The sequence below is a fragment of the Heteronotia binoei genome, chromosome 1, assembly GCF_032191835.1.
Source record: "Heteronotia binoei isolate CCM8104 ecotype False Entrance Well chromosome 1, APGP_CSIRO_Hbin_v1, whole genome shotgun sequence".
Lineage (NCBI taxonomy): Eukaryota > Metazoa > Chordata > Lepidosauria > Squamata > Gekkonidae > Heteronotia > Heteronotia binoei.
The window spans coordinates 8,057,035-8,083,601 of record NC_083223.1 but is presented as its reverse complement, the minus strand read 5'-3'; the positions used below and the strand labels follow the sequence as shown (position 1 = coordinate 8,083,601).

Sequence of the window (26,567 nt, the reverse complement as noted above, 5' to 3'; positions counted from 1 at the left end):
GTGGGACGCAAATAAATATTTCTTGCTGTCTCCTTGACACCTGAGTAAATATTTAATCACATGGATTACTGTTGAGAGATGGGACATCTCAGTTTGGTGTAGTGGCTAAGTGCGCGGACTCTTATCTGGGAGAACCGGGTTTGATTCCCCTTTCTTCCACTTGCAGCTGCTGGAATGGCCTTGGGTCAGCCACAGCTCTCTGCAGTTGTCCTTGAAAGGGCAGCTTCTGCCAGAGCTCTCTCAGCCCCAGCCACCTCACAGGGGGGGGGTCTGTTGTGGGGGAAAAAGATAAAGGAGACTGTAAACCGCTCTGAGACTGATTCAGAGAGAAAGGCGTGGTATCAATCTTCTTCTTACTTTCTGCATATAGTCATGAATCTTTAGGCCATTTTGTGTCCAGTATTGCTTTTATTTCATAACTTCATACAATCGGTTTTGTGATGAGGATTTTTACCTTACATACTTTATTGAAAGCAAATGAAGCAAGTAACAGTACGTTGACATGGGGGGGGGGGAATGACAAGTGCTTAATTCAATATTTAATGCCATTACTGGGAAGACTTCTTGATGGCCAACGCATACACAACTGTCATATTCCAGACTAACTTGCCAATTCTGGTTTTAACAGCAGAAGGAAAGCCAACGCTCCGTTTTTCTTGCAGAGTAAGTCTACTGGTACAATCGATTTTCAAAATTTTGATCAACGCAATGCCATTCTATACCAATCACCTCTAGCGTTTTGTGCGGACGGCTTTGGTTTAATTCATGCTGAAAGACTGCTCCCCCTTTCAGCCGCTGCGGCGAAAGAAGTCTGATGCAACACCCGAAGCAAACGGTACTAAGATTTGGTCAGATTTGAAAACTACTTTTTTTTTTTAAAGAATGGCTTGGTGCTTTACTTGTTTTACTAAGAGCACTCGATAATAGGCACAAATAACCTTTTACAACGAATGGATCGGACGTGAGGAAAACAGCTGGCCGACGACGGTAACAGCCTCCGGCGCAGGCTTCAGAGACGACTTTTAGACTCTTCTGGACTCGGGTCGTCTCCCGCCTCCGGGCGAGCATCTAGTCATGCGCTGGACAGATACTCCACGGCCATCTCCTTTTCCTCCATGAGCTCCTTGGCGGTCAGATCCATCTTCTCACGAGAGAAGTCGTTGATTGGGAGGCCCTCGACAAACTTCCATGTTTTATTCTATTTCAGAATACAGTGTGGGGGATAATATTAAACACTGCAGTGTTACAGCATGGGTAGACAGCTTGACATATGAACATAAGAGAAGTCATGTTGGATCAGGCCAACAGCCCATCCAGTCCAACACTCTGTGTCACATAAGAACATAAGAGAAGCCATGTTGGATCAGGCCAGTGGCCCATCCAGTCCAACACTCTGTGTCACATAAGAACATAAGAGAAGCCATGTTGGATCAGGCCAAAGGCCCATCCAGTCCAACACTCTGTGTCACATAAGAGAAGTCATGTTGGATCAGGCCAATGGCCCATCCAGTCCAACACTCTGTGTCACATAAGAGCAGCCATACTGGATCAGGCCGCCCATCTAGTCCAACACTCTGTGTCACATAAGAACATAAGAGAAGCCATGTTGGATCAGGCCAAAGGCCCATCCAGTCCAGCACTCTGTGTCACATAAGAGAATCCATGTTGGATCAGGTCAATGGCCCATCCAGTCCAACACTCTGTGTCACATAAGAACATAAAAGACGTCATGTTGGATCAGGTCAACGGCCCATCCAATCCAACACTCTTGTGTCACACAGTGGCAAAAAAATTACAACTAAGTGCCATCAGGAGGTCCACCAGTGGGGCTAGAAGCCCTCCCACTGTGCCCCCCCCATGCACCAAGAATACAGAGCATCACTGCCCTGGACAGAGAGTTCAAGTGAACTATGAACTAATTTCCCAACAATGAACAACTTTAAGCGAGACTAGATAAAAGGCACACCCCTTCGACGGCTTCCAGTTAGGAGGGGGTCTGTGTCTCAGAGGCAGAGCATCTGCTTGGCATGGAGGTCTCACTTGGCATGAAGGTCTCAGGTTCGATCCCCAGCACCTCCAGTTAAAAGGAGCAGGCCGAAGGTGATGGGAAAGAGTCTGAGACTCAGGAGAGCCGCTACCTCTCGACAATACTGACCCTGGTGGACTGAGAGTCTGTCAGTACAAGGCAGCTTTGTGTTTTCAAGCAGACCTCATTTTGGGCAGCTCACAGGAGTGGAGCTCTGGAATCTCTAAATTTCATTGTGCTCTTTCTTTCTCCCCCCCCCCTCAAATACTTGTTTCTGGGCTCCATTTTTCAAAACCCCTCTGAGAATTTGGCTGAACTCTTAAGATTTGAAAAACTTTCTAATATTCTTCCCCGCAAAAAAAAAGGGGGAAATAACCAAAACATCTAAAGCAGACAGATGGAAATCTTCCTCATAGCTGCTGTGGCCACATAGGAGAAAGTCACTGAAAAAATATGACGGGAGCAAGGTTCTGTTATGACAATTCTAATTCGAGAAGCATTTGAAGGTAGATGCTGAGCTGACAGAATTTAGTACACCTTCCAGTGATTGACGGGTGTGTGGCATATGCAAATGAGTTTGCTAATGAGCTCTGGCACTTCTTTCCCTACAAAATGTCCCCTGTAAGTATCACATTTTGGGGGAATGGCCTGTGGCTCAGTGGTAGAGCATCTGCTGGGCACGCAGAAGGTCCCAGGTTCAATCCCCGGCATCTCCAGTTGAAAGGATCAGGTAATAGGTGATGTGAAAAACCTCGGCCCTAAGACCCTGGAGAAAGCTGTGAGCCTGAGAAGACACTCCTGACCTTGACTCGCTATAAGGCAGCTTCTCATGTTCCACGTTCTTTCTCCACTGGGATCCTGAGAATTCTTTCCCACTTCACCAACCTAAAATGTTCAAGGTGGGGTCTTTGGGGGAGGGGGCAGGGCACAAATATTTCACTGGGATAAAGCCACTGCATGTGTAATACAAATAATGATAATAATGATAATGATAATATTTAATTTATATCCCGGCCTCCCCGCCAAAGCAGGCTCAGGGCGGCTCACAACATAGAAACACTTCAACAATTAAAACAATGCATATTATAAATCATACATTAAAACCATCTAAATCGGTTTGGTGCTAAAATCTTGACGTTACACTTCTTACAGTGACTGGGCTGCACCTACTAACTTTATTTCTACTTGTGGAAGAGAGGGGGGATTTTTTTTGCTGATTCTCCACTCCTGTTTTAGTCCCCGTGCTGTTCCGGGGGAGGGATCCACCAGCCCCTGAAAGCTGCATGGGTGGAAGGAGGTAGGAAGTTTCCCTTCTATAAGCTTTACTGAACTCATAGGAGGAGGAGGAGGAAGAGGAAGAGGAAGAGGGGGAAGGAAGGAAGGAAGGAAGGAAGGAAGGAAGGAAGAAAGAAAGAAAGAAAGAAAGAAAGAAAGAAAGAAAGAAAGAAAGAAAGAAAGAAAGAAAGAAAGAAAGAAAGAAAGAAAGAAAGAAAGAAGACTGTAGATTTATACCCTGTCCTTCACCAACCGAAGGAGTCTCAGAGCGGCTTACAATCTCCTTTCCTTTCCCCTCCCCACAACTGACATCCTGTGAGGTAGGTGAGGCTGAGAGAGCTCTCTGAGAACTGCTCTTGAGAGGAACAGCTCTGCGAGAACTTGTGACTAACTCAAGGTCACTCCAGCAGGTGCAAGTGGAGGGGTGGAGAATCAAACCCGGTTCTCCCAGATAAGAGTCCTCCCACTTAGCCACTACACCAAACTGGCTCTCAAAGGCAAGCCCTTATGTCTGGAGTTTCCAGAAGCGTACCCCAAATCCAATCCCTTGCTTTAGAAATAGTAATAAAATTGCCTTTGTCCTTGATGTTGACTTTGTAATATGAAATACGCAGATCAGGTTAGGGGCTGGTGGAACACAAGAAACTGCCTTATACTTGGTCCATCGAAGTCGGCATTGTCTACTCACACTGGCAGTGGCTCTCCAGGGTCTCAGGCTGAGGTTTTTCCCACTGCTGACTGCCAGATCTTCTCAACTGGAGCAGCTGGTGGCTGAACCTGGGACCTTCTGCGTGCAAAGCAGAGACTCCATCACTTTGCCGTGGCCCCTCTCCAACTAATAATGCTTTACGGTTTGTCAGGAGCGGTTCATTGTACCCTGACGGCGTGAAGTGATGGCTAGGAGTTCAGCCTACACTTTGGTCGATTTACAGGCACTGAGTGACGTGGTGTGAAAACTGGAAGATGAGTTCAAGTTAGGAATACTTCCTAAACTGGGAAGACACTAGATGCTTCCCATGACACCCATATTAAAAAGAAATCAATGAATCTGAATTTAAAACAGTACTTTGTCCTCTTAACGGGTGCTTCAGAGATGATGCGTTTCTTGCCTACCTTGATGACAACCGGGAAGGAGTATATCAGATCCTCGGGGACACCGTACGAATTCCCATCAGAAATGACTCCCATGGACACAAATTCACCCTTCGAAGGGAAGAAAGAATGACTTCAGCTGGCATGCTCCCTCTAAGCTGTGGAGTCTTGAGAGCAAAGATTCTACTTTGTGAACTCCTAGCATTAAAGTTGTGAGCGACGGCATCAATTAGTTTGCTCTGAGGCCATTTTTCCTGAGCCGAGACAAATACGCGTAACCCAGAGGCTAAAAAACTGAGCTGGCTCACACCCATTCAGCTTAGAGGGAACAACTCTTCCAAGAGAAGACTCTTCATTTTGCTTTGTATGATTGTTATTCCAATACAATGGCTCTTCCACACATATTGGGTGGCTCTTGAAGCCTCCACCACCCTCCAAGCCAAACCAACTGGCTGCCTGGAGAAGGCATTTAAAGTTAAAGTTGCTTTCTTTCCACCTCTCCCTCTCTCCTCCCTATCTATCTATCTATCTATCTATCTATCTATCTATCTATCTATCTATCTATCTATCTATCTATCTATCTATCTATCTATCGTCTATCCATCTGTCTGTCTGTCTGTCTATCTACCTATCTATCGACTATCTATCAATCCATCTATCGTCTATCTATCGTCCGTCCATCCATCTATCCATCTATCCATCCATCCATCTATCCTCTATCTATCTATCTATCTATCTATCTATCTATCTATCTATCTATCTATCTATCTATCTATCTATCTATCCATCCATCCATCCATCCATCCATCCATCTTCATCTCTCTCTCTCTCATCTATCATCTCTCTCTCTCTGTCTGTCTCTCCATCCATCCGTCTATCTTTCTATCTATCTTCCTTCCTTCCAACATCTGACATTCATGTTTTGTGGCTCTGAAACATCTGATGTTTATTCCATGTGGCTCTTACATTAAGCATGTCTGGCCAGCCCTGTTCTAGTACATCAACAGGTCAAGTCAGATTCAAGTCCAATAGCGCCGTAAGAGACCAAAAGGAGTTTCAGAGGATGAGCTTTTGAGAGTTGAAGCTTCCTTTGTCACAGACAAGTATCTACACAAGTTGTTAGTCTTATCACATTTGTGTCCCTCTCCAGGGCTTTTTTTGTAGCAAGAACTCCTTTGCACATTAGGCCACGCCCCCCTGATGCAGCCAATCCTCCTGGAGCTTACAGTAGGCCCTGTACTAAGAGCCCTGTAAGCTCTTGCAGGATTGGCTACACCAGGGGTGTGTGGCCCAGGGATGGAATTCTAGCAGAAGCTCCTTTGCATATTAGGCCATGCCCCGCTGATGCAGCCAATCCTCCTGGAGCTTACAGTAGGCCCTGGAATAAGAGCCCTGTAAGCTCTTGGAGGATTGGCTACATCAGGGGGGTGCGGCCTAATAGGCAAAGGAGTTCCTGCTACAAAAAAAGCCCTGTGGACCTTCTCTATCAAGGAGTTCATGGAAACGTCCATCAATTGACGATGCCCAGCATAAAGAACAGCCACTGCAATGAAGAAGACTTTCTAGTCCGCGGCAATGCTTACCTCTTGAGTGCCAAACCAGATGTCCCTCACGTGATCGCAGATGGCTTTGGCTGCAGACATGGCGCTCGACAGCTTCCGGGCCTTGATAACTGCCGCACCCCGCTGTTGGACCGTCTGCAGGGTGGACAGGAGGAAACATCTGGGATTAGCTGAACCTAGGACTGTGGTCTCTACAGAAGTCCTAACCCGGATAGCCCAGGCAAGATCTCGTTAGGTCCTGCAAGCTGAGCAAGGCTGTCCCTGGGGAGGACTTGGATGGGAGACCTCCAAGAAGTCCAGAGTTGCTACAAAGAGGCAGGCGATGGCAAACCCCCGGTGAACATCTCTTGCCTTAGAATCAGAGTCGGAAGGGACCTCCAGGGTCGTCTAGTCCAACCCCCTGTACAATGCAGGAAACTCACAAATACCTCCCCCTAAATTCACAGGATCCTCATTGCTGTCAGATGGCCATCATGCCTCTGTTTAAAAACCTCCAAGGAAGGAGAGCCCACCACCTCCTGAGGAAGCCTGTTCCACTGAGGAACCGCTCTAACTGTCAGGAAGTTCTTCCTAATGTTGAGCCGGAAACTCTTCTGATTTAATCTCAACCCATTGGTTCTGGTACCTTCTGGGGCCACAGAAAACCATTCCACACCATCCTCTCTAAGACAGCCCTTCAAGTCCTTGAAGATGGTGATCATATCACCTCTCAGCCGCCTCCTCTCCAGGCTAAACATGCCCAGCTCCTTCAACCCATTGGTTCTGGTCCTACCTTCTGGGGCCACAGAAAACCATTCCATCCCATCCTCTCTAAGACAGCCCTTCAAGTCCTTGAAGATGGTGATCATATCACCTCTCAGCCGCCTCCTCTCCAGGCTAAACATGCCCAGCTCCTTCAACCCATTGGTTCTGGTCCTACCTTCTGGAGCCACAGAAAACCATTCCATCCCATCCTCTCTAAGACAGCCCTTCAAGTCCTTGAAGATGGTGATCGTATCACCTCTCAGCCACCTTAACCTGGATGTCCCAGACTACCCTGATATCATCAGATCTCAGAAGCTACACAGGGTCAGCCCCAGTTAGCACTTGGATGGGAGACCACCAAGGAAGTCCGTGGTTGCTTCACGGAGGCAGGCAATGGCAAACCACCTCTGTTCCTCTGCCCTAATCTGGATGGTTGAGGTTAGACCAATTCTGGTCACCACACCTCAAAAAAGATATTACAGCACTGTAAAAAGTGTAAAAAGAGCAACGAGAATGATTAAAGGGTTGGAACACTTTCCCTATGAAGAAAGGTTAAAACGCTTGGGGCTCTTTAGCTTGAAGAAACGTTGACCAAGGGGTGACATGATAGAGGTTTACAAGATTATGCGTGGGATAGAGAAAGCGGAGAAAGAAGTACTTTTCTCCCTTTCTCACAATACAAGAACTCATGGGTGCTCAATAAAACTGCTGAGCAGTTGGGTTAGAACGGATAAAAAGGAAATACTTCTTCACCCAAAGAGTAATTAACCCATATAATTCACTGCCACAGGAGGTGGTGGCACCTACATGCATAGATGGCTTCAAGAGGGGACTGGATCAAGATCTGGAGCAGAGGTCCATCAGTGGCTATTAGCCAAAAGGTACAGATGAAACTCTCTGTATTCTTAGTGCTTGTGGCAGGGCTTCTAGTGTCCTGGCCCCACTGATGGACCTCCTGACGGCACCTGGGATTTTTTGGCCACTGTGTGACACAGAGTGTTAGACTGGATGGGCCATTGGCCTGATCCAACATGGCTTCTGTTATGTTCTTATGTGACACAGAGTGTTGGACTGGATGGGCCATTGGGCTGATCCAACATGGCTTCTCTTATGTTCTTATGTGACACAGAGTGTTGGACTGGATGGGAAATTGGGCTGATCCAACTTCTCTTATGTTCTTATGTAATCCAGAGTGTTGGACTGGAGGGGCCACTGACCTGATCCAACCTGGCTTCTCTTATGTTCTTATGTAATCCAGAGTGCTGGACTGGATGGGCCACTGGCCTGACCCAACCTGGCTTCTCTTATGTTCTTATGTTCACAGCTGTGTTATCGCACATGGCCGGGAAAGCCCAGAATGACCACTCACCGCAATGAAGTCCCTCTTGAGCCAGTTGTCATCTTTCACAGCTTCATAGACGCCAATCTCTTTGCCTTGCACTTTGACCTTGGCATGGTTAACGTCAGGATACTGAGTGGAAGAGTGGTTCCCCCAGATGATGCAGTTCTTCACAGCGTTAGCGGTCACGCCGACTTTCAGAGCAATCTAAACCAATGGGAAGCGTAGGGAGAGAGAGAAAACAAAAGGGTTGCCCCTCTCAGCCTTGCTTTTTCCAAGACACTGTGTGCTGGGGGGGGTGGGGGGACGACACAGTATGTTCTAGATCAGGGGTGTCAAACATGCAGCCTGTGGGCCAAATCAGGCCCTTGGAGGGCTCTTCTCAGGCTCCCGAGCAACTGGCTGTCATCTACTTCCATCTCCCTCTCTCTGGCTTCCTTCTGCATCACAGCTTGTTTTGCCAGGCTTGCTCAATCGCACAGGAGCTACAGAGCAAAGCCTCTATTTACTCTACTGACTGAGCGTCCTCCCTTGCAGAGGAAGAGGGGGAGGGAGAGCTTGCTTTGCCAGGCTTGCTCAATCACACAGGAGCTACAGAGCAAAGCTTCTATTTTCTCTACTGACTGAGCTTCCTCCCTTGAGGAGGAAGAGGGGTAGGGAGAGCTTGCTTTGCCAGGCTCCCTCAATCACACAGCAGAGCTACTGAGCCAAGCCTCTCTTCCATCTATTGGCTGAGGCTTCTCCCCCCCTCCCCCAGTCCCCTAGGGAAGGAAGGAAAGAGCCAGAGCTTCCTTTGCCCAGTTTCCTGGATCCCATGGGAGAGATACAAAGAAAGCACCGTTAGTACCAACAAGTGCTAATGTTTTAAGCATGTTTTAAGGGTTTTTTTAAAAAATTAATTGTTTGTCTATGTCCTTTATAAAGTTTGTATCTCTGCTACCTAATCTTAAATAGGTATACACATGGCCTGGCCCAACAAAGTCTTATTTATATCAGATTCGGCCCTTGTAACAAATGAGTTCGACACCCCTGTTCTAGATCCCAAATCACGAAATGCTTAGACTTTGAAGACAGGTTTGTACCTGGGATTTCGCTCTGTTGTGGTCCAGACGAGTCAGACAGCTGAAGTTCTCTTTGGGGATGGATGGAGCAGATTTTGATGCAGTCAGACAGTTGGTATTTGCTGGATTGCCTACCACAATGACCTGCGGGAGGGCAGGAGAAGGACGTGAACGGTATTTACACTGTTGAAAAACCAACTGACTAAGCCTCTTCAATGGCATAGAAATCACATCGGTTAAAGCAGGGGTCATTTTGAAGAAAAATAGGTGGTGGAGCTCATTAGCATATGCTGCCCCTCCAGGCAAAAGCAACCGGATGCAAGAAAGGAGAGCCCTGGGCCAGTGAGGTCTGAGATCCAGCCATCCCAAGCAGGCCTCTCTCGCCTGGGGCTCTCCTGGGCTGCCCGCCCATCAAAAGCCAGCAAGCTACCAGCTACCCAAAATCACATCAGAAGTGGAGAAAGGGTGGTGTGGGCTTCTCCAGGGGTTAATGAGGGCTGCTGATGCAAGAAAGGAGAGCCCTGGGCGAGCGAGGCCTGCTTGGGCTGGCTAGAGATCCAGCCAGCCCAAGCAGGCCTCGCTCGCCTGGGGCTCTCCTTGGCCGCCCCCCTCCCAGTCAAAAGGCCAGAAAGCCACCCCCCACCCAAAATCACATGAGAAGTGGAGAAAGGGTGGCGTGGGCTTCCTCAGGGGCGAATGAGAGCTGCTGGGGGCGTGGCAAAGCCCCTGGTGGCTGGCTGGCTGCCCACTCTCCTAACCCAGAGATTGTTATGCAGCTGCACCTACTATTCAAGGGACAAGGTAGGTGGGGAGGAGGAGGGGGAACCCTCAGAAAGGTTCAGGAGCTCGACTCCTTTGAGCTCTTGCTGAAATCTGAGCCCTGAGAAGGGGCAATTTGCCCAAACCAGAACAGAGGAACTGATATAAAGATAAAAGTAAAGGAAGGCTGGAAGGCTGAGTCAACCTTGAGCCGGCGACATGAACAGTTTCCGCAGGGATCGAACTCAGGTTGCGAACGGAGGGCTCCGACTGCAGTACTGCGGCTTTACCACTCTGCGCCACGGGGCTCTTGATATAAAGATACTGAATAGCAATAATTGTCCTGAGTGGTTATTAACAGGAAAGATAGCCTTTAGTATTTCTTTTTCACGCTCTATTACAAGGACATGTCAGAAACCAAGAAGAGTACATAGGTTACCCTGGGCTGTTTAGAGAAAGAGCAGAATAAACCTGTCTCAAGCAAACAACAATTAAACTTACCTTGCTCCTCACTACTTAAAGGGAAGACAATATGACTGATTCTTTTTTTTTTAATAAAAGAACGTAAGCTCTGTTACCAAAACTATGGCACATCCTATTTGAAGAGGAACTCATTTCTCAAACCAGGGATCCCCCAAGGTTCTGAGCCTGCAGACACCTTTGGAATTCTGACACAGGCTGGTAGATGCCACCACAACATGGAAGGAATGAGGAACTTGACAGTATTTCAGTCAAACAGTTCTGTTTTACAGTTCTCCTTTCAATCAGCATAGCCAGTCAGATGTCTAGTGGCGAATCAGAAGCCTCGATGGGCAAAAGTCTCACTTGGCCCTGCCCATTTTCTAAAAAATACTCGGGAGGCCTCCAGGAAAGGTGCTGATGGGTCCCACGTTGGAGACCCCTGTCCTAAACTGAGAAACATTTCAATCTATAGTAATAATTCTCTTATCATCCTGGCCAAATCGAGGATGGCCATTGGCTAATATTTCCGGAACAAATGACTGGCCCATCGTACGCTGGTCAGTGTTTCTGGCTTCCCATTGGCTGACTTCCCTGCCCCGCCTACTCCGGCCTAGGAATGTTGAACAAACTGCCAGAGGCAGGCTTCCCTCAGAGACAGCCACATCTCCAACTCTTCTCTGTCAACGGGCCTCAGAAAGGGCTGCAGAGCTACTGTGGCCTCACAAAAGGCCTCTCAGCAGACTCAGCATAAATAGCCAGAGGCTGTTGCTAGGCAACACAGACTGTTGCTTAGCAAAGGGAGAGGCCTCAGGTGAAGAGCATGGCATACAGTCCACCCTCCAAAGCTGTGTTTTTCTCCAAGATGGGGAGAGAGATGAGTTGTCTGTAGTTCAGTGTGATCCCAGGAGATCTTCAGGCTCCATCTGGAGGTTATATCGAACAACACAAGAATCGTGGCTAAATAACGAACAGAAATTCACGCCCTATTTTTAAACAATAACTCTCAGTATTTGAAAAAAAACCCACTTCATTGAAAAATTATATTTAACAGCAATTCATATTAAACATTACACTAGATATAGAAAATCCCATTTTCCAGTAGTGTGAGATCAAAGGTTGAATTTTAAAGTCTCTTTTAAACATGCATGTCAATTTCCGACTTCAGACGCTAAAAAGACAATTCTGCCACTCCCGCGGACGAATTAAAGTGCCAGTGCTCAGAAAAGTGCTGCGTAGAGAAACTTCCTATTTTCTTTCCTTGGCAGATTTATCCATCTGAGTTTCATACTGCACATTTTAAAGCATTATTCCACGTGAGTGATTTTAGAAAACTGGGGATAGAGAAAGCCTCTGACAGCGACGCAGCTTTGTCACTGTTTCCGACGACCTTCCTCGGAGAGGCGTCTCCCACCTGGCAACCTGTTCATTCCCATGACAAGAGTGCAAGCTGTTCTTCCTTCTTATCATGAACACACACACCAGAAGGAGTGAATTAATCTTCAGTTAGGCTTGCCGTTTCTGGAGGTTGGCTACACTGGGCCTGGCAACCATTGATACCTTGATGCTACTAGCCATTTCCTCCCAGGGAACCACTTTTGTCAGTCTCCAGGTGAGGGCTGGAGATCACTCAGAACTGCTCTCCATATGACAGACATCAGCTCCCCTGTTGGTGGGGGAGGGGGAAGAGTGAATTCCTTCACTTGCGTAGGAGGGCCTCGCCCAGAGCCTCTTTCTAGAGCCCGTTGTACTTCCCCCCACAATGGGCTTATTCCTAGTACAATGCATATTTCTCAATCTAATAAAAGTGCAACAGCATCCACGTTTAATTAGGTATTTCAATAAAAGTGATGCTTAAAAAAAGAGAGAGTTCTATGTGGGTCAATGTTTGGAAGGTCACTCTCAATTACTGGCAGATCAACTTTGCTTTGGTCCTCCCCAGACTTTTTAATGAACTACTCTCAGTTTTACATCAAGCACTCGGAACGCTCTCTCGATTATCCTTGCAAGAGTCTTTTAAAGTTGGCTAGTATTATGGAGTGGAGTGGAGTGGGGGCGGGGGCCAGCTGATGCTGAAAGAATATGGTACTTTGTGAGTTGGTGTATAAACGCAGCACGATAAACCAGCAGTCTCCCAGGCCACACCCTGGTTATACCCCAAACGTACTCACCTTAACCGTTTTCTTAGCGTACTTGTCAAGTGCTGCGCCTTGGGACTTGAAGATCTTCGCATTGGCCTTCAGTAAATCTTTTCGTTCCATGCCCTCTTTCCTTGGCATAGAGCCAACCAGAATGGCTACATCAAGGTTTTTAAATGCAACATCTTCTTTGTCTGTTGCAATGACCTCTATAAAGCAGAAACAAAGAGGACAACAATGGCATTTAGAAAGCAGAATTACTGAACAATGATGCATGCCTAGCAGAAGAAGAACAGTTGGATTTAGAAGAAGATATTGGATTTATATCCCGCCCTCCACTCTGAATCTCAGAGCGGCTCACAATCTCCTTTACCTTCCTCCCCCCTACAACAGACACCCTGTGAGGTAGATGAAGATATTGGATTTATATCCCGCCCTCCACTCTGAATTTCAGAGCGGCTCACAATCTCCTTTACCTTCCTCCCCCACAACAGACACCCTGTGAGGTAGATGAAGATATTGGATTTATATCCGACCCTCCACTCCAAAGAGTCTCAGAGTGGCGCACAATCTCCTTTACCTTCCTCCTCCACAACAGACACCCTGTGAGGTAGATGAAGATATTGGATTTATATCCCGCCCTCCACTCCAAAGAGTCTCAGAGCGGCTCACAATCTCCTTTACCTTCATCCCCCACCACAGACACCCTGTGAGGTAGATGAAGATATTGGATTTATATCCCACCCTCCACTCCGAAGAGTCTCAGAGTGGCTCACAATCTCCTTTCCCTTCCTCCCCCCGCAACAGACAGCCTATGAGGTGGGTGGGGCTGAGAGAGCTTCCCAGAAGCTGCCCTTTCAAGGACAACTCTGCAAGAGCTATGACTGACCCAAGGCCATTCCAGCAGCTCCAAGTGGAGGAATGGGGAATGAAAACCAGTTCTTCCAGATAAGAGTCTGCACACTTAACCACGACACCAAACTTTACCACACTCTTCACTCAGAGTCTCAGAGCAGCTTACAATCTCCTTTCCCTTCCCCTCCCCACCCTGTGAGGTAGCTGGGGCTGAAAGAACTCGGAGAGGACTGCTCTTGAGAGAACTGTGAATGAACAAAGGTCACCCAGCTAGCTGCATGTGGAGGAGTGGAGAATCAAACACGGTTCTCCGAATTAGAGTTCGCCTCTCTTAACCACTGCACCACACTGGCTCTCAATTAAGTATCCCTGCACTGCCCCAGTAGACCTCCAGTCTAAACATCTGCAGGTCACACTGCTCGTCTGCACTGAACCAAAAGGTAGTGCAGGGGTGTCAAACATGCAGCCCGGGGGCTGAATCAGGCCCCGAGCAACTGGCTGTCATCTGCTTCCTTCTCCATCTCTCTTGCTTCCTTCTGCATCACCTTCTGCTTCGCCAGGCTTGCTCAATCACACAGGAGCTACAGAGCAAAGCCTCTATTTTCTCCATTGGCTGAGGCGCCTCTGTTGGGGAGGAGGGAGAACTTGCTTTGCCAGGCTCTCTCAATCACACAGCAGAGCTACTGAGCCAAGCCTCTCTTCCTTCTATTGGCTGAGGCTCCTCCCCCCAGTCCCCTGGGAAAGGAAGACTAGAGCCACAGCTTCCTTTGCCCAGTTCCCTGGGTCCCATGGGAGAAATACAAAGAAAGCACAATTAAGACCAACAAGTGCTAATGTTTTAAGCATGTTTTTAGTTAAAAAAAAATCATATATATATATATATATATATATATATATATACACATACCGTATTTTTCGCACCATAAGGCGCTCCGGACGATAGGACGCACCTTCCTCCTGGGGTGCGATCCGCTGCCCCCACCTCGATCCCGGCGCTTCCCCCGCGCCTGCCTGCCTGGCTCCAGCTTCTTCCAGCAAGCGCCAGGATCGCTCCCTCTGCCCTCCGATCCCGATGCTTGCTATAAGCATCAAAGCTAAAGCAGGCAGACAGGCATGAAGGAAGCACGCTGCCCTCTCCACAGCCGGCGCTCACAAAGCGCTGGGTTTGCGGAGGGGGCGGGTGCTTCCTTCGTGCCTGTCTGCCTGGCTTCAGCTCTGATGCTTACAGCAAGCGCCGGGATCGGAGGGCAGAGGGAGCGATCCTGGCGCTTGCTGTAAGCGTCAGAGCTGGAGCCAGGCAGGCAGGCACGGGGGAAGCGCCGGGATCAGAGGCGGAGGCAGCGGATCGCCCCCCCCCCAGGAAGGTAGGTGCCGGTACCTTCGCTCCATAAGACGCACACACTTTCCCCCCCACTTTTGGGGGGGGGGGAAGTGCGTCTTATGGTGCGAAAAATACGGTAATTGTCTGTGTCCTTTATAAGGTTTATATCTCAGCTATCTAATCTTAAATAGGGACACACATGGCCCGGCTTGACAAGGTCTCGTTTATGTCAGATCCGGCCCTCATAACGAATGAGTCCGACACCCTTGAGCCAGTGTTTTGTGAGGGCTCACCTTTCAACAGTGGGAGAGCACAGTCTTGCAGTTCCATTAATACGCCATCCATTACACTCATCATTGGAGTGATATCCAAGAGTAGAAGAACCAGGGGCTGTGGGGAAAAAAACATTGAAGTTGCGCAAAATTACTCAGTCAAACGAACATCGATCGCAAGCAGGCAGATTAAATTTCGTCGCCCTTAAAAGTCCAGTTCCAAAACCTTTCTTGGCATAACCCTTAAAAGTCAATAATACAGCAAGGATCATACATACAGTTTTAAAAAACTATCTGGAATACATGTCCTTCCCTTTATTTGTTAGCTTCTTTGACCAATGGTCTTAAGCTCAGCATAATAAACAGGACACTGAATAAAACGGCAAAGGCAAACTTACAGAAACAAAATCCCACAACAGTTTAAAGATCGTTAAAATCAAAAAATTACATAGCATTGCTGTTAAATTCATAGAACTCCTTTGAATTTAAATGTTTAAAAATAAATTTATAGTGCATAATACTGATGAGGATGGTTTCAGGAACATTTCAAGGAAAGCGCTATCGACAGGTATTTTTGCCACCGAGCGGGTTATTTCAGGGTTCGTATCTGCCAATAATAGGGTTATCACCCAAGGCTCCATCGGAAGTTGACACCTTTGGAGAGCGTGGGTAACCCAGAAGGATCTAGGATTGATCCACTGATGACAAAAGAATATAAGATGGTCTAATGTCTCCATTACACTTGCTGAACAGTCACATAATCGGTCAGAGAATGTAATTTTAGCAAATTGTCCAGTGAAGCTCTGCAGTTGGGAAAGCATTCAGTCTAGCAATAGATGTCCACAGACATTAGAACGGATGCATCACCAGGAAAAATGGAGAGAATAATAATAATAATAAAAGGTAAAGGTAGTCCCCTGGGCAAGCACCAGTCGTTTCCGACTCCGGGGTGACGTCGTATCACTTTTTCATGGCAGACTTTTTATGGGGTGGTTTGCCATTGCCTTCCCCAGTCATCTCCACTTCCCACTCCCCCCCGCAAGCTGGGGACTCATTTGACCGACCTCGGAAGGATGGAAGGCTGAGTCAACCTGGAGCTGGCTACCTGAACACAGCTTCTGCCGGGATCGAACTCAGGCTGTGAGCAGAGAACTCAGACTACAGTACTGCAGCTTTACCACTCTGCGCCACGGGGCTCTAAGATTCCGTTTTACAGTTCTGTACTGGAAACAGACTCTGCAAGGTACGCTATAATGGAAACCGCATTTCCCATAATGCAATATCCCTCTCTACTCTACAAAACCCAAGCCGAGTAGAAGTCAACAGAGCTTTATTCTTCCTTTGGCGGTCTGATGCCAACGACAATGTTGACCTTTAAGCCCCTCCTTACTATTTTTATTTTTATTTATTTTTATTTTATTTTATTTGATTTATATCCCGCCCTACCCCACCGAAGCGGGCTCAGGGCGGCTCACAACACAAAAGTTCTAACAATGAAATTCGAATTTTAAATACAATAACAATTTACGTAATTAAAACATTAAAATCAGTACATCAATCCAACAGTGTGCTATCTATAAACTTCCTTCAGTATTTTGGTAGTTTGGTGCGGTCAGTTGTAGGCCAACCGGAAGAGGACTGTCTTACAGGCCCTGCGGAACTGTCCAATATTTATGGGTGTAATATAATTGTTAGGGGTATACCAGAATTCCTTTTGTCTATTACCTGATCTTTGCCAAAAACATCACCCTTGGCAATGCCGTAGAGCAGAGAGTAGGCAATTTGCCCAGCCGCTCCGGTCACCAGGACTCTGATTGGTTCAGACTGCAAGGAAAACAGAAAAGAGATTGATAGACATTAGCACAGAGCTCCAAGCGGCATATTCTCTCTTGTTACAGACTTAATAAAGCACTTATGAAGTCATTACTGCGCAGCAGAGGTTTAAAACAATTAATGTGTCTTGGCTGGTTGTTAAAGCTGGCTTTAGGGAACCAGAATTCTGCTGACATCCTACGGAAAGCTACTCAGACGGCCTGGAAGTAGGGCTGCCAGATTCCCCCAGCAACCTGTGGGGCGTGGGTGTAGGACCTTTCTGGCAGAGGGAAAAACCCAGCCCAGGGTGGCTAAGCTTGCTTAAAATAAGAGCCTCGTGAAATGTTATAGGTTCGAGAGCCACAAGACATGAACATCGGATGTTTGAGAGTCGCAAGAGGGAGGAAGGAAGGAAGATGGGGAGGAGGGAGAAGAGAGGTGGAAAGAAAGCAACTTTAAATGCATTCCCCAAGCTATAGGCTGGCTTGGCTTGGAGAAGTGATTTAAAGAAAGAAATGCCTTCTCCAAACCAGCTGATGGGGCAGTGGGGGCTTCAAGAGCCACACAATGTGTGTAAGAGAGCCACATGTGGCTCCGGAGCCAAAGTTTGGCAACCCCTGGCCTACCCCGATGACACAATGACATCACTTCCGGCACGAACAGGAAGTGACATCACTGCCATACTGGGTTAGGCCTCCCCTGTTGCTGATTAAGTCACCCTGCTTCCTAGCTGATTGCTGGCAAAGGGTGCGGGGGGGGGGGGGATCTCTGGCAAGGACAACAGCCCCCCTTTTTGTCTTCAAATCACAGTGGGCTTATGGCGACCCCTAGTGGGGTTTTCAGAACAAGAGACTTCAGAGGTGGTTTGCCGCTGCTTGCCTCTGCATCACGACCCTGGTATTCCTTGGTGGTCTGCCACCCCAATACTATCCAGGGCAGACCCTTGCTTTGCTTGCGAGATCTGGCTAGCCTGGGCTACCGAGGTCAGGGGTAGCAGCCCTACCAGGAAGTAACAGTTTCAGTACTGAGAAACCCAGAACTTATTTGACTTGCTTTCATGCCATCTATAATTTTAACGGCCCCAATGTTACAGGCCTGCGTTCTGCCACTCCACTGAGCACCTTTCGGCAGAGAGCAAGTGTAGTGTAGTTACAACCAATGTTCCCTCCAAGCTGCAGAGTCTTGTGAGCAAAAATTCTACCTTGTGAGCTACTGGTATTAAAAGTTGTGAGCTACTACATAAATTATGCTCCAGGGCCATTTTTCCTGAGATAAGAAAAAAAGGGTGTGAGCTGGAGGCTAAAACTCTGTGAGCCAGCGCATGCTAACTCAGCTTAAAGGGAACACTGGTTACAACCAATGTTCTCTCTAAGCTGCAGTGTCTTTTTGAGCAAAAATTCTACTTCGTGAGCTACTGGGATTAAAGTTGTGAGCTACTGCATAAACTAGTGAGCTCTGGGGCCATTTTTCCTGAGCTAAGACAAAAAACGTGTGAGGTGGAGACTAAAAATCTGCGAGCTAGCTCACGCTAACTCAGCCTGGAGGGAAACTCTGGTTACATCTATTCACCCATTATTCTACATTTGCCTAAACGTAGTGAGATTGTTCAAGAATACCATAATTGGAGACAATACTCCCTCTAAGCTGTGAGGTCCTGTGAGCAAAAACTGTACTTCATACTGTAAAGTCCCAATCAAATATGCAGATTTTGTATTAATTTAATGTGAAACTCAACTGCTGATATTCTTTTCTGCTCTCTACTTTAATAGTGCTATCGGAACGCTACAATGTTCTTGCAACCGATTTGTTTGTATTTCTTTGGTTTTGTTTCAATACAAGTTATCTCTGCAAAAAAACACAAAAACAAACCTGTACTTTGTGAGCTACTGCACAAAATTAGTTTGCTCAGGGGCCAGTGTTCCTGAGCTAAGACAAAAACGTGTGAGCCGGAGCCTAAAAAACTGTGAGCTAGCTCATACTAACTCCACATAGAGAGAACACTGATGGGGGATATGGGCAAAGGGGTTGTGGTTAAAATGGAAGCTGGAATACCTGCAGACTTCATAAAATATCACTCCAGTTTCTCCTTTCATATAGCAAGCACAGCCAAAGGACCTGTCCTGCACAACTGCAGCTAGAATAATTTCTGCTAAATATTGGAAATTACATGAAATACCAAGAAAAGAGGAGCTACTAGCTAAGTTTTTAGACTTGACAGAAATAGATATATTATCAGCCAGGTTGAAAGATGCTAATCTGTATGAAACTTAAGAAAATATAGGAACCATTATATAGCTGGTTACGGTATAATATATGAACTTCCCCCCCAAAAAAGACAATAATGTGACTTATGACAATTATCGCTATGTAAAAAACATATTCTTGTCCTAGTAGGAGCGTTAAGCGATATTAATTATTGAATTAATGAATTATAAGATGTAATTGCAGAAAATGTTATAAGATGATTGATACCGATGATGATATGAAATGAACAATGTATAAGTAGAAATATTACAAAATTTTAATTCATGTACCCCGCCCTTTTCCCTTCCATCCTCATTTCTTTTAACCTGAAAACCTAATAAATCTATTTAAAAACCGGAAAGCACCTGTACTGAACAGACACAGTGCCCAGGGAGTTCAAAGACTGACTGTGAGAGGGACAATACAAAGAAGAATTTGGCACCCCGACTGTTAAAGGCCTAAGCGTAGACAGAGAAGAAACAGTGCTCTGGAAAAGGAGGCATGTGCGCTCAGTTTTCAAAATTAGTCCCCAATGGCCTGCCTGTCTCAAAATCAGGTGCTAATTAGCTGCTTCGAGAAACGCAGCACGGAGACATTTTGAGCTATGGCCCCTAAAACGAAACGCGAGCGAGACAACGCAGAGCCTTCTTCCGGGCTGTTCAAAACAGAGAGATTAATTCCATTCGAGAAGCTACAACAGGCTAAAAATAGGACCCCAAAAGGCCTACTTTTTTAAAAAAGGTAAGTTTTTTTTAAAAAAACCTTGCTTGTTACACTGTTCTTAATACGCTGCTTTCGCTTCGTTTCAACAGGCTTGGCTTGCCTTGCTGGCTTGTTACTCTTCTATCGTATCACATTCTAAAGACATGATTCCCCACAACACATACACTGGGCTGGCACTGCACACACACACACACACACACACACACACACAGTACTCTGAAGTGCCGAAGTCCATTCTACTGTCTTCAGCCACCAAACCAGGCTCAAGTGTCAGTCACAGGAAACAAAGGATAGTTTCAGAGGGTAGAAATGTCAGTTTGCAGTAAAGCAGTGAGACCAATATTCCCTCTAAGCCAGGGGTGTCAAACATGCAGCCCGGGGGCCGGGTCAGGCCCCTAGAGAGGTCCTATCAGGCCCGCAAGACAATCCAAAGTAGATTTGCAATTTACAGATACGCACCCGGACAACACCTGAACAGCATACTCAAGATTGCTACAGCACAGACCTTATCACCAGTTTTTGATGCAGTAATTCAGAACAAGAGGTGTCAGTTATTAGAGACTGTTAAAATAAAATATCGCAAGAGTGCTAATGTTTTAAGCATGTTTAATTTTAAGGGGTTTAAAAAAAATCTTTAATTGTGTTTGGCTGTGTCTGTTACCTGGCATTATATTTCACAACACACATGGCCTGGCCCAACTAAGTCTCATTTATGTCCAATTCGGCCCTCATGACAAATAATAATAAGATGATATTGGATTTATATCCCGCCCTCCACTCCGAAGAGTCTCAGAGCGGCTCACAATCTCCTTTACCTTCCTCCCCCACAACAGACACCCTGTGAGGTGGGTGGGTCTGGAGAGGGCTCTCACAGCAGCTGCCCTTTCAAGGACAACCTCTGCCAGAGCTATGGCTGACCCAAGGCCATGCTAGCAGGTGTAAGTGGAGGAGTGGGGAATCAAACTTGGTTCTCCCAGATAAGAGTCCGCACACTTAACCACTACACCGAATTGGCTCTCCAAATGAGTTTGACAACCCTGATCTAGCGCTCTGTTTAAAAACCTCCAAGGAAGGAGAGCCCGCCACATCCCGAGGAAGCCTGTTCCACTGAGGAACCGCTCTAACCGTCAGGAAGTTCATCCTAATGTTGAGCTGGAAACTCTCCTGATTTAATTTCAAGTAGAATTTCTGCTCACAAGACTTCACAGCTTAGAGCAGGGATGCCGAACTCTTTTGTAAAAATGTAATGCCAGGTAGCAGATATAGAAACTATATAAAGGACACAAACACAATTAAAAATTAAAAAAAACCCCTTAAAATAAGATGTGCTTCAAACATTAGCAGTTGTTGGTCTTAAAGGTGCTTTCTTTGTATCTCTCCCATGGGATCCAGGAAACTGGGCAAAGGAAGCTCCGGCTCTTTCCTTCCCTTCCCAGGGAACTAGGATGGGGAGGAGTCTCAGACAACTGAATGAAGGGAGGCTTGGCTCAGTAACTCTGCTGTGCGATTGAGTGAGCCTGACAAAGCAAGCTCTCCCACCTCCCCTAGGGAGGAGCCTCAGCCAATGAAGAAAATAGGGGTTCTGCTTTGTAGCTCCTGTGTGACCGAGGAAGCCTTGCAAAGCAAGCTGTGATGAAGGAAGGAAGAAAGACAGAGGGAGAAGGAAACAGATGACAGCCAGTTGCTCGGGGGGGGGGGGGCTGAAAGGAGCCCTCTGGGGGCCTGTTTTGCCCCCCAGGTCACATGTCTGACATCCCTGCATTAGACTGAAGAAGAAAAAAACAGAACTAGGGGTGAGCAGGAAGCTACAAATCCAGACCCACATTTCAGCAGTCCTCATGCTATGGGGGCAAGATGAGAACTTCCAACTGTGTGAGAAGACCTGTCTCAAAACAGGAGCACAACAGTCGTTACAAAGAAGTAGCAAAACAGATAATCTTGAACCTATGAGACTGAGACAAGGTGAAGCAGAAGCTAAAATGGAAAACAACAGCTGAAAGGCTTTGTTTGTTCGTTTTCTTTTTCCTTGATGGCTTACAGCAGGGGTGGCCAACGGTAGCTCTCCAGACATTTTTTTGCCTACAACTCCCATCAGACCCAGCCATTGGCTGTGCTGGCTGGGGGGTGTTGGGAGTTGTAGGCAAAAAACATCTGGGGAGCTACCGTTGGCCACCCCTGGCCTACAGGAAACCATTTGGGAAGTCAGAGATATGGAAACATCAGCATACATGTTTTCGGTTCCTGAACAAGTTTCCTACCCATGCTGTCAGCAAAGTCCAGCGCCTTCCTGCAATCTAAGGAGTCCTAAGTGTTGTGCTATGTGCCACTGAGTTGCTTCCCACTTATGACAACCAATGAATTAATGACCTTGTGGGGGGGGTTGTTTTGTGTGTGTGTGTGTGTGTGAGTATTGTGGGGAGGTTTTGTGCGAGTATTGTGTGTGCGTGCATGCCTAGAAGTCATGGCTGACTTCTGGGGACCCCTAGGCGACGCTTGATGTTCAATCCCCAATCCTTCTCGGAACCGGATTATTTTGTTACCTGCTCCTTTGCGGTGTTTTTTGAGTTCTCCGGTTTCACCTCATAGTTTCCCCCATCTGGATAGTTCTGCTGCGATATTAGCCAACTTCCGGATTTCTGAAGGCTGTCCCAGAGCAAAAGGAGCCTCAGACATCCGGTTTATGGTCGCCATTTTTCCCCACTACTTAGCGATATGCGCATAACCACATGTTTTAACCGATGTGCACGTGCGTATTCGCATAATAGCGGAGGGAAAAAAGAACTGCACGGTGCCGTCGTGTGGACGGCAGAAGACGGTTTCACCATGGAGCGATTCGAATTGCAGTATGGCAGTCTGATCGATAATATCCGGAACAAAGATATTCGGAACAGAACCACGTCAGTTTAACACGGACTCAACACGCTGTATGAACAGGGCTGTATGAACAGGAGAGGTGGCTTGCTATTAGTATTGGTATTCCAAGGAGGTCTCCAATCCAAGTACCTGCCAGAGTTGGCCATGCTTAACTTCCAAGATCTCTCAGGTTTGCCCGGTCACAGCCAAAGTGTCTTCTCGTTAACAGCCTTGCAAACTGAGGGCCATGGCTTCCTTGATTGTATCAATCCATCTCACATTGGGCCTTCCTCTTTCCCTACTCCCACCAGCTTTTTCCAAGCCTTATTGTCCTTTCCAGTAAGTCTTGTCTTCTCTCGGTGTGACCAAAGTACGGCAGCCTTGGTCGTTTTAGCTTCTCGGGAGATTTCAGGCTTGGTGTAATCTAGAACCCGCTTATATGTCTTTCTGGCGGTTCGTGATCTCTGCGAAACTCTCCTCCGACATCGCATTTCAAATGAAGGAGACTTAGTCCAACTTTATTGGATCTTCCACTGGAGGAAGTTCCTCCAGCCAAAAGTGGAAAACACGTGACTAAGGTGTGGACAGAACAGCCGTCTGCCTTAAGCAGCAGAGACTCCTGAACATATATAGGAAAAGCATTTTGAACTTATAATGTACTAGTAATTCACCAGTACGAGAAACATGGACTTCTTTTGCTCTTGCTGTGGTTGTGATGGTTGCTACTACATTTAAGTACTGGAGAAGGAGGAGAATAAGGAGAAGGAGGAGGAGAATAAGGAAGAGGAGAGGGAAGGGAAGATGATATTGGATTTATATCCCACCCTCCACTCTAAATCTCAGAGCAGCTCACAATCTCCTTTACCTTCCCCACAACAGACACCTGATGAGGTGGGAGGGCGGATGAGAGCTCTCCCAGAAGCTGCCTTTTCAAGAACAACCTCTGCCAGAGCTATGGCTGACCCAAGGCCATTCCAGCAGCTGCAAGTGGAGACGTGGGGAATCAAACCTGGTTCTTCCAGATAAGAGTCCGCGCACTTAACCACTACAGAAAACTGGCTCTCTGAGAAGGAGGTCCAAAATTTAAGCAACTGGATTTAACTTTCCCCATAATACTTTGGGGGCTTTGCCTTGCGGTTTAATGTTTCTGGACATGAACAGTGCCTTTATGTGCTTAATACCTTTCATGGGGATAAATACTTCCATCCTGTGCTGATAACAGGGTTGCCAACTTCCAGATGGGGCCTGGAGAACTACTCCCATAATTACAACTGATTTGTAGGGTATAGATATCAGGTCTTCTAGAGAAAATGGCTGCTTTTTGGGGGGGGGGGACTCCATGGCACCATACCCTGCTGAGCCCCCTCCTCAAAGACCACTCTCTCCAGGCTCCCCCCCCCCAAAAAAAACCCCTCCAAGTATTTCCCAAACCCAGAGTTGGTAAGCCCATCTGAGAAGCAGTTTGGCCTCTGAAACTAATTCAGAGATTTCAGTTAGGGCAGCAAGCACCAGCTTGTTCACTAAGGGCGAGGAAACCAGCCTCCAGGAGCAAAGCACAGTAGGTTTTTTTTTAAAAAACTACATACCTGCAAAAATATGTCAAAGCAAATATACAAATCTGCCAGGAACTAAGACGTTACAATGAAGACAGGTTCCGGTGTACTAATATAGTAAAAGCAAAACTTCATCGAAATAAACTATACTTTTTTTCAAAGGATAAACACTTTATCTTTCAAACAGAAAAATGTCAATTTCAACATACACACGAATACACAAAAACGCAGCTGTAAACAGTCTGCTCCTAATAGCTTCCGGAGTTCCGTGGGACACGGTCCCTTTAAAGCCAGATGGCTTCGGCGTTTGCTCTGGGCTTGTAGCTGCTGGAAATGGTACTCATCAAACCTAGAACTTGATGATGGTTTCGTAGCCTTTGTCTGCTCTCTCTCTCTCAGACTTGAAGGTGATGCGTTGATCCGTATACAGTTACTGGGGCTCCATGCAGAATATTTTGGTCATGAGAGAGCAGACGAAAGTTACAAAACTATCATCAGGGGTCATTTTGTAGAAAAATAGGTGGTGGCGCTCATTAGCATATGCTGCCCCCCCCCCAGCCAAAAGCAACCTGATGCAAGAAAGGAGAGCCCCGGGCGAGCGAGGCCTGCTTGGGCTGGCTAGAGATCCAGCCAGCCCAAGCAGGCCTCGTTTGCCTGGGGCTCTCCTTGGCCGCCCCCCTCCCAGTCAAAAGGCCAGAAAGCCGCCCGCCACCCAAAATCACATGAGAAGTGGAGAAAGGGTGGCGTGGGCTTTTCCAGGGGTTAATGGGGGCTGCTGGGGGCGTGGCAAAGCCCCTGGTGGCTGGCTGGCTGCCCGCTCTCCTAATCCAGGGATTGTTATGCAGCTGCTCCTACTATTCAATGGACAAGGTAGGTGGGGAGGAGGAGGGGGAACGATCAGAAAGCTTCAGGAGCTGAGCTCCTGTGAGTTCTTGCTGAATCTGAAGCCTGACCATCATCAAGTTCTAGGTTTGATGAGTACTCGCCTCCTCTCTTGAATTTGATTTCTCTTGAGTTTTTCCCTGTGGATTCACCATTTCTTTCCTGCTACTGTGAAGCTACTGTGAAAGCAGGGGGTGGCTTACCATTTTCAGCGGCTACAAGCCCAGAGCAAACGCTGAAGCCATCTGGATTTAAAGGGACAGTGTTCCAAGGAACTACGGAAGCTATTAGGAACGGACTTTTACAGCTGCATTTTTTGTGCATGGTGTATTCATGTGTACGTTGAAACTGACATTATTGTGCTTAAAAGATCAGTGTTCATCGTTTGAAAAAGTACTGTTTATTTCGGTGAGGTTTTGCAGGAACGAAGACTTGTCTGCATATAGTCCAGGGGTGGCCAAACTTGCTTAGTGGAAGAGTCACATAGAATCAACATCAGTTGTAGGTAGGTAGGTAGGTAGGTAGGAAGGAAGGAAGGAAGGAAGGAAGGAAGGAAGGAAGGAAGGAAGGAAGGAAGGAAGGAAGGAAAATAGAGGGAGGGAGGGAGGGAGGAAGAGAGAGAGAAAGGAAGGAAGGAAGGAAGGAAGGAAGGAAGGAAGGAAGGAAGGAAGGAAGGAAGGAAAGAAAGAAAGAAAGAAAGAAAGAAAGAAAGAAAGAAAGAAAGAAAGAAAGAAAGAAAGAAAGAAAGAAAGAGGGAGGAAGAAAAATCGAGGGAGGGAGGGAGGGAAAGAAAGAAAGAAAGAAAGAAAGAAAGAAAGAAAGAAAGAAAGAAAGAAAGAAAGAAAGAAAGAAAGAAAGAAAGAAAGAAAGAGGGAGGCAAATAGATGGGGGAGGGGAAAGAAATCAACTTTAAACGCATTCTCCAAGCCACCACCTAGCTTGGCTTGGAGAAGTGATATGACTACTCCAAGTCAGCTGACAGGGGGGTGGGGGCTTTGAGAGCCACACAATAAGTGTGAAAGAGCCACATGTGGCTCCTGAGGCACAGTTTGGCCACTCCTGATATAGACTACTATCTGGATAGGAAGCAAGAAAATGGGAGTCCATGCATTACTTGATGCATGTAGGCTGGAGGTCCCCTACATTTTTGAACCACCTTTGGAATTCCGACACAGCATGGCTGGCACAAGTCCAAAATGTTCGCCGCAGGAGGTGGAGCTGGCCAGACAATGGCTGCCACAGCTTGCCTTTCACCACAGTGAAGACCCTTGCCAAAGCAGCGTCTTTAATAACCTGCACAACCATTCAAATCTCCAGCGAACCAATCTCCGACGATCTGGCTCGCCTACTTCCTTAAAACCAGGAAAACCGCGGGTGATCCCTGATGAGGGCACTCTATCTATAACCACATTTGCACAGATACAACGACACATGCCCTGAGTTACATGCCCTGACACAGTCCCCAACCTTTTTGGCACCAGGGACCAATTTTGTGGAAGACAATTTTTCCACCGGGGTGGGGTAGGGTGGGGGTGCACGATGGTTTCGGGATGACACAATTGTGCACTTTGTTAGTTTGTTGCGGTGGCTAAGTGCG

General features: G+C 47.0%; 1 protein-coding gene across 1 annotated transcript in view; it reads right to left on the bottom strand.

The window, feature by feature from the left end:
• Positions 1–388: 388 nt before the first annotated feature.
• The window catches only part of MDH1 (malate dehydrogenase 1), a 33,959-nt gene continuing 7,780 nt past the window's right edge, over positions 389–26,567 (bottom strand). The window contains exons 2-9 of the mRNA XM_060230654.1: positions 16,629–16,727; positions 14,925–15,021; positions 12,489–12,664; positions 9,121–9,243; positions 8,069–8,245; positions 5,977–6,090; positions 4,415–4,504; positions 389–1,198 (exon numbers count right to left, since the gene is read on the bottom strand). Of these exons, the coding sequence (XP_060086637.1) occupies positions 1,073–1,198; positions 4,415–4,504; positions 5,977–6,090; positions 8,069–8,245; positions 9,121–9,243; positions 12,489–12,664; positions 14,925–15,021; positions 16,629–16,727 (1,002 nt within the window). The 3' untranslated portion in view covers positions 389–1,072. The remainder of the gene's footprint in view (positions 1,199–4,414; positions 4,505–5,976; positions 6,091–8,068; positions 8,246–9,120; positions 9,244–12,488; positions 12,665–14,924; positions 15,022–16,628; positions 16,728–26,567) is intronic.